At 39.6% G+C, this 7,722-nt stretch overlaps 1 protein-coding gene across 3 annotated transcripts in view; it reads right to left on the bottom strand.

Annotated features, from left to right (window-relative positions):
• Positions 1-7,722, bottom strand: part of BPNT1 (3'(2'), 5'-bisphosphate nucleotidase 1) — a 26,062-nt gene that overhangs the window by 16,917 nt on the left and 1,423 nt on the right. For all 3 annotated transcript variants that reach the window (XM_024130696.2, XM_055084024.1, XM_055084025.1), the window contains exons 2-4: positions 5,240-5,367; positions 2,187-2,291; positions 633-740 (exon numbers count right to left, since the gene is read on the bottom strand). In XM_024130696.2, the coding sequence (XP_023986464.1) occupies positions 633-740; positions 2,187-2,291; positions 5,240-5,359 (333 nt within the window). In that variant the 5' untranslated portion in view covers positions 5,360-5,367. The remainder of the gene's footprint in view (positions 1-632; positions 741-2,186; positions 2,292-5,239; positions 5,368-7,722) is intronic.

The following is a 7,722-nucleotide window of genomic DNA, read 5'->3' on the forward strand; positions in this document are numbered from 1 at the left end:
CAGGCTCAGCGGCCATGGCTCACGGGCCCAGCCGCTCCGCGGCATGTGGGATCTTCCCGGACCGGGGCACGAACCCGTGTCCCCTGCATCAGCAGGTGGACTCTCAACCACTGCGCCACCAGGGAAGCCCAAGGGGGGTAATGTTTATGGCCTTCCAAAAATATAAGGTAGCAATCCATTTCATCTCCTTCCAGCTCCAATTACCAATGTAATGTTTTACTACCAAATTTACTAAATAAATTAGATTTTCTCCCTAAAAGTGTTTTGTTTTTTGGCTGTGGCACGCAGCTTGCGGGATCTTAGTTGCCTGACCAGGGACTGAACCTAGGTCCCAGCAGTGAAAGTGCCCAGTCCTAACCACTGGACTGCCAGGGAATTCCCCCAAAAGTATTTTTAATAACAGTTTTAGAGTGAAGAGGAAATCAATAGGATGAGAAAATGAGCTCGAAGTTAATAGGTCAGACAACCCATACGGTTCCCAGGCACTTATATGTTGGCTCTGAAAGATTTCAAGTTCCTGGTTTCCCTTGTTTTATTACTACCAAATTTTCATCATGATGGCGAATTTTATTTCCTTTACTACGACAAAAACTGAAGATTAATAGAGAGTTAGGTAATAACATGGATCATACGTCTTCCTCTTTGATAGCGCTGTACTGTGATGGGCATGGTTGCTTCAGTACCTCCTCCCACTGACCGTCTTCAATCAGCTCTTGATCCACGTCTTCAGGAGGCAGATCCTAAAGCAGAGAACACTGATGATGACCGAAGCTGTTTCCTGTTTACAGAATACCGTCTGTCTCAGCAACAAGAAGAAATGCAGTATCATAGTTTTCACTAGTCCTTCCTGTTTACCATTTCTATTTAGAGCTTTTAAAGCACACTGAAGAGGACTTCCCTCGTGGCGCAGTGGTTGAGAGTCCACCTGCCGATGCGGGGGACACGGGTTCGTGCCCCGGTCCGGGAGCGGCTGGGCCCGTGAGCCATGGCCGCTGCGCCTGCGCGTCCGGAGCGTGTGCTCTGCAGCGGGAGAGGCCAGAACAGGGAGAGGCCCGCGTACCGCAAACAAACAAACAAAAAAGCACACTGAATAAAACTGCAAAAACAACCACATATGGCTCATCAAAGTTGATTACAAAGTATCCCAACTTCATTATCCTGAACAAGGATTAAAAAGAAAAGAATTTTTAAGTATTATACACTTATTTACACAAGTGGCTCTGCCATCAGCTATGTCTAACTCTCAAATACATGAGATGTCAATTCCTTCACCTTCACAGTGTTAGTCTTTGAATAAGTATGCAAATAAGCCTTAATTAAAAAAAAAAAAACAGGGGCTTCCCTGGTGGCGCAGTGGTTGAGAGTACGCCTGCCGATGCAGGGGACACGGGTTCGTGCCCCGGTCCGCGGAAATCCCACATGCCGCAGAGTGGTTGAGAGTACGCCTGCCGATGCAGGGGACACGGGTTCGTGCCCCGGTCCGCGAAAATCCCACATGCCGCAGAGTGGCTGGGCCCGTGAGCCATAGCCGCTGAGCCTGCGCGTCCGGAGCCTGTGCTCCGCAACGGGAGAGGCCACGGCAGTGGGGGGCCCGTGTACCGCAAAAAAAAAAATAAATAAATAAATAAATATATTTTTAAAAAAAACAGGAACAATAAAACCCATTTTATTCCAAAGTTCTAGAACTCTACCCATCTTATACTTTGCATGTTGAATGTCACAACAGTAACCATATCGTCTATGGTCAAGAACTGACACATCTGGCCTAGAAATAAACCAAAATATTAAAAGCAGATATTTTCTGAAAGTCCAAGAAACATGATAGTTATTTTTGTGTTAAAACACAAAAATATAGGGCTTCCCTGGTGGCGCAGTGGTTGAGAATCCGCCTGTCGATGCAGGGTACACGGGTTCGTACCCCGATCCGGGAAGATCCCACATGCCGCAGAGCGGCTAGGCCCGTGAGCCATGGCCGCTGAGCCTGCGCGTCTGGAGCCTCTGCTCCGCAACTGGAGAGGCCACAACAGTGAGAGGCCCGCGTACCACAAAAAAAAAAAAAAAAAAAAAAAAAACCACACACAAAAATATAATGCTTGAAATCATAAAAGTAGTGTATAAATCACTAAAGGGGCAATTACAAATCCATACAGTAAACAGAGATTTTAAAAAATATATGATAGTCTTACCTCTTCCCCTATAATTGTTAGTTTGGGGAATTTCCGCGCCAAAGAAGAGCATATGCTCATTTGAACTAATCGGTCCGCCTTGGTCTGCAGGTCTGTTGCACAGGTCTGCAACAAAGAATGCATATTTTAGCAGAACTAAGTATGAAATAAGTTGTTCTTTGATGCCTCATGCGTGATTATCTACATCCATTTAAATTACACTGTCTGCTTTAAGACTGATCAAGCTTAACATCATATGAGTCAGGTTCTTGGCTTGGTTTTTCTCATGGGATTTATAGTGGCTAAAGTTTGGAAAGGAGCTTTTAAATTACTTAGAACATTTTCTCCCCCAGTTCACAAATTCCTTTTGTAAGATCTCTACATTAATCTTTTGCTTAAGCAGGTTGACAGACAGGAAATTCACAATTTTCAAGGCAGTTAATAATAATAAATAACTCTTTAGTTATTTAAAAGGTATTTCTTATATGGATCCTTCTATAAACTCCACTCATTAATCCTAATTTTAATAATTCAAGAGGTCCTCAGAACGATTCGTTATTTCTTATTTCTAAATTTTTATTTCTAAAAAAATAAAAGTGAATGGCAGTAATATTTACTACATAACTCACCTATGGCACTCAACTCAACCCATAACTCATATAGTCACCCTTGTGAAAGACAGTGACCACTTCCTTGGTTAGCTTGCTTTCAGAGAATTAGGACATGTTCCAATTACACATGCCTGTTTAGGAGGATTTACACATTATTTTATCTTAAATAGCAGATCTTTCACAATACTTCATAATGAGATAAGGAATGACTACGAAAATCAAACTCTTTTCTGCCACAGTGAAGTCTGCTGGTTATCTCAATGTAAAGAACAATTTTGCTAGAATGTAGTGCCACAAAGGTAGAGATCTTTGTTTTATTTTCTAAAGAACTGTGCCTGGCACACAGTAGGTGCTTTGTAAATATCTGTGGAATGAAACTACTTAAAAGAATTGTTGAAATTGAAGATTACTTACCTATCAATCAAGTTTAGAGACCACTGTTCCAGAGAAAAAAAGACACATCGATAGCCATTCAACTCTATGAGGAAAGCTATCCCAACTCTTCTCTAGGATAAGATATTCCCTGCTCTTTCTACCGACATAGTGCCAGATCTACCATTCTAGATACTTTGTGTGACAAATCTGTTTTTGCCCTGTCTCTTTTAAAATGAGGTGTCAACAAGTGGATATAAAGTACTAGAAGTGTCTGACCAGTAGAGAGGACAGTGAGGTTATTATCTTTCTTTCTAACTTGAACACTGTATTTCTATTACTCTTTAGCTATCGGCTACAAATTGGTCCATCTAATATAATCACAAGAGAAAAATCAATTTAAACAAAATAAATAATGCTAAGAGAAAAATATGCAAAGATATCCAAAATATTGGCGGTGGTGGCCTAATAGATGATTTTGTACTTTTTGCTATTTTTCTCCACTTCCTATGTTTCATAATAGAGAAAACAAAAAAAAAAGAAAAGATAGTAAGATTAGTAGCCTTCTGAAAGTAGCTGTTTTACATTGTTGGCTTGTCATTGAGCATGTATGTGATCAACTAAAACCTCTTTTTCACACAAATTTGAATCAGACTCCTCCCTTATTACTTGAACATTAATATAGGACTTTATTCCTATTGTAATATCTTGTTGAATTTGGCCCACCTTTCTCAAAGTTTGCAACTATTTTGAATACTTATTCTGTAATCTGATACAACAACTAGCCCTTTCAGCTTCATTTTATTGACATATTTGATACGTATCCTTTCTACATCCTCTTCTTGCACAACACTTTTGAAAAGATGCATTCAACAAATTTTTTAAACTATATGTAAGTTAATGGCTAAAGAGAAAAAGACAGTCAGGACCAGAGTCCTACAATCTGTCACCAGTGACCCTTTTCCAGCTTGAAAGTGAATCATGAATAAAATTACGGGGTAACATTGTTCACCTAGTTATGAGTACACCTAACAGTGGCTCAGGATGGGGGATGAGAGATATCATCTATATATTATAAATAGCTTGAATGCTTTTTGAAAATGGAAAATGAGGGACTATAACAAATTTTTTTTAAAGTTGATTCAAATCAATTTTGATTTCAAAATCAAGATACCCTATATCAATTTCCTATACTATTAAGCCCATAAATCTATCAAAAAAGGAAATGAGATTTATTTCACTAGTTCTTGTGATTTTTATTCTTAATTTTTAAAAGTAGTTATGTTGAATGTCCTATAATTAGTTCATAGGAACTTATTTCTAAGTTGTTTTTTACTTATATATAAGGTCCTTATTTTTTTATACAAATAGCCTTAAATAGATGCTTGACTAATCATAAAGGAGCGTCTTAACTACATCTCTATTTCAAATCATTAAAATGTTTAGCATACACTAAAATTTTCCCACTTGGGCAAAATCACAATACAATCTTCCTTAAAGATTATGACAAAAAGTCAATATGTGGAAACATACACTTAAAATTTGTAATGTGAAATAATCATCAAATCTTGTGGAAGAAATTATATTTTAAACTAGAACACATGCACGGTGAGACTACTACCACTATAAACTATCTTTCTGTTAATTTACCTAAGTTTTTAATTACCATACTGGAAAGAAGACCTTTGCTTTAGGTTTCCTTTCCATGCAGAAAAAACTTTTTTAAAGCTTTGAATATAGGGGATACTTATTTAAATGCCAGATGTTACCAAACATGTCAAGTTCACCAAGGACTGCACACGGCTTTGCATGAAGTAGATTACTTCAGGATATGAAGCTTGGTTCCAGTGCTCTGGAGCTAGACAGTGGTTAGAAGGCCCAGTCATATAAATAAAGGTTTTGGAGGTAGGAAGTCTGGAGTCCTCTGCAGAGCAGAAATGGAGCCCATTTGAACCAAGGGTCTTGCAATCTCCATAAGGGAGCCATTGACTGGTTCAACTATTAAAGTCTGTCCGGATTATTATGTCCTTTTAGCTAAACCTCAAGGGACAAAAACAGAGTCGGTATGAAATGAGACGGGACTTTCAGTACCTTCTCCACGATACCCAGGTCTCCTTCAGCAATAACATGCCTGACTATCGTTCCTGCCTTTTGAGCAATAGAATATGCTGAAGCCACCAACCGCATCAACACAGTGGGACTGGAAGCCATGATGTGCCCTAAAGGAAAATCGAGAGAAACGTTATGGTACTTTCAAAGCCAACTGCTGGTTTCACTTACTTGAATTCAATTCAACATATTGGCATTGAGTGTTTACTTGGGACTGCTTCAATTAACTGTGTAGATTCTCTAATAAACATGTATATCATGGTCCAACTGCCCTCATCCCCCATCCTGAGCCACTGTTAGGTGTACTCACAACTAGGTGAACAATGTTACCCCATAATTTTATTCATGATTCACTTTCAACCTGGAAAAGGGTCACTGGTTGACTGATTGCAGGTCTCTGGTCCTGACTGCCTTTTTCTCTTTAGCCATTAACTTAAATACAGTTTGAAAAATTTGTCGAATGCATCTTTTCAAAAGTGTTGTGGAAGATGAGGATGTAGAAAGGATACTTATCAAATATGTCAATAAAATGAAGCTGCAAGTCCTTAACTTCCTTATAGCAGTTCAGATTACATCCACTGTACTTCCTTCTCTACCAGTTTTACACCTTCTGGGTTGTAAAACACTAACTTTTGTAAGCATGTCTCTCTGAAAGCTTATCAAAAACAGGGGTTAAAGGCACAGGCACTGAAGCCTACTTCCTGTGTTCAATTCCTAGCTCTGGCACACATTAGTTGTGTGACCTTGGGAAAGCCACTTAAATTCTCTGTGCCTCGATTGGTAAAATGGAGCTAGCAATAGTATTATAACATAGAGTCATGGTAATTATTAAATCAGTCTCTGGCACAAGGTAAGCACTAAATAATGCTGGCTAACCATTCTTACAATGATTATTCTCATTGCTGGCTATCCTGCAGGGACATTAGGGCAGCGTTAAGGGCAAAAAAAATTCCTATAGCTTCCGCAACATCATTTTGACACTGAGGATATAATATTACCAATATGACCCAGAATCACAGCACAGGTTCTTTTTCATAATGTTCTGGGCTTGAGGCTTGGAGTATGAAAAAAGGTTGTACAACATTTAAGGCAATCAACCTAATATCCTATCATTTAAGGAATCTTTACAGCTGTCAACATGGCTAGTTCAGAAGGACAAAAACAAGAGGAATCAATGATCCATTTCTTCTCATAGCCTGGGAGAGGTATCTTGAATTCAATATAAAGGTGGTGAGCATATGAGGATTAGCTTCTTAAAATAAATGATGAAATGGGAACCCAGGGGGCGTGCAGTAGTATCCGAGTTGAGGAGATGGAGCTGGGTGTCTGTGGAGGCCAAGATGATGGGAGTGTGCAGGGCAGAGTACCAGAGAGACCTCTGGAGATCTGCTAATCAGTGCAGGCAGGTGAGGAAACTACCTGAAGCCGGGGCATGCACCTCCCGAAAGGAACAGTAGGTGTGATCTTCAGAGCTCACACGGCTTGGGAGTTCATGCGCCCACTAACCAGTGGGAGACCTCATCATTCACAGGACACTGGTTAGAGTAACACACATTGTGGGTGGGAATGTAAGAGGGTGCAATTACTTTGGGAAACAGTTTGGCTGACCCAGCATTCCACTCCTAGCTATTTGCCAAGAGAAAAAAAAGTGTAAGTCCTCACAAAGACTTCTTCATGAATTTTGTTTGTTTGGTTGGTTTTTGTTGGTTTTTAAAAAATTTTTTAGCCACACAGCGCGGCACGTGGGATCTTGGTTCCCCGGCCAGGGATGGAGCCCACGCCCTCTGCATTGGAGGCGCAGATTCTTGACCACTGGACCACCAGGGAAGTCCCAAGACTTCTTCATGAATGTTTATAGCAGATTTATTTGTGACAGACAAAATCTGAAAACAACCCAAATGTCCCTCAACAGGGGAGTGGATAAACAAATTATATCAAATTATACACTTTAAATATTTACATTGATTGTATGATAATTATACCTCAATAAAGCTGCCAGAACCATAAAAAAAAAAAAAAGAAAGAAAAATAAATAAATAAATAAATGGTGAGTTCCCAATCGAAATACTAAGATCTTTTGGAACTTGACTTTAACAGAGCAAATTCTGAAAAAAAGAGAAATGAGCATATATCAAAATATGATATAAAACTATAGTAATTAAAAGTTTAGTCCTGGGCAGACTTTCAGAGACAAATCAATGCAATCAAATAAATTCCAGAGATAGATCCAAATACACTAAAGGTGATTATTCAAATCATGGAGGAAAGTTAATTGTGCAAAAAATGGTGGGGACAATTGCTAATCTTTTAAAAAAGTGTTGGAGCTAGTGGGAAGCAGCCGCATGGCACAGGGAGATCAGCTCCGTGGTTTGTGACCACCTAGAGGGGTGGGATAGGGAGGGTGGGAGGGAGGGAGACGCAAGAGGGAAGAGATATGGGAACATATGTATATGTATAACTGATTC

The sequence above is a fragment of the Physeter macrocephalus genome, chromosome 4 (assembly GCF_002837175.3).
Source record: "Physeter macrocephalus isolate SW-GA chromosome 4, ASM283717v5, whole genome shotgun sequence".
NCBI classification, from domain to species: domain Eukaryota; kingdom Metazoa; phylum Chordata; class Mammalia; order Artiodactyla; family Physeteridae; genus Physeter; species Physeter macrocephalus.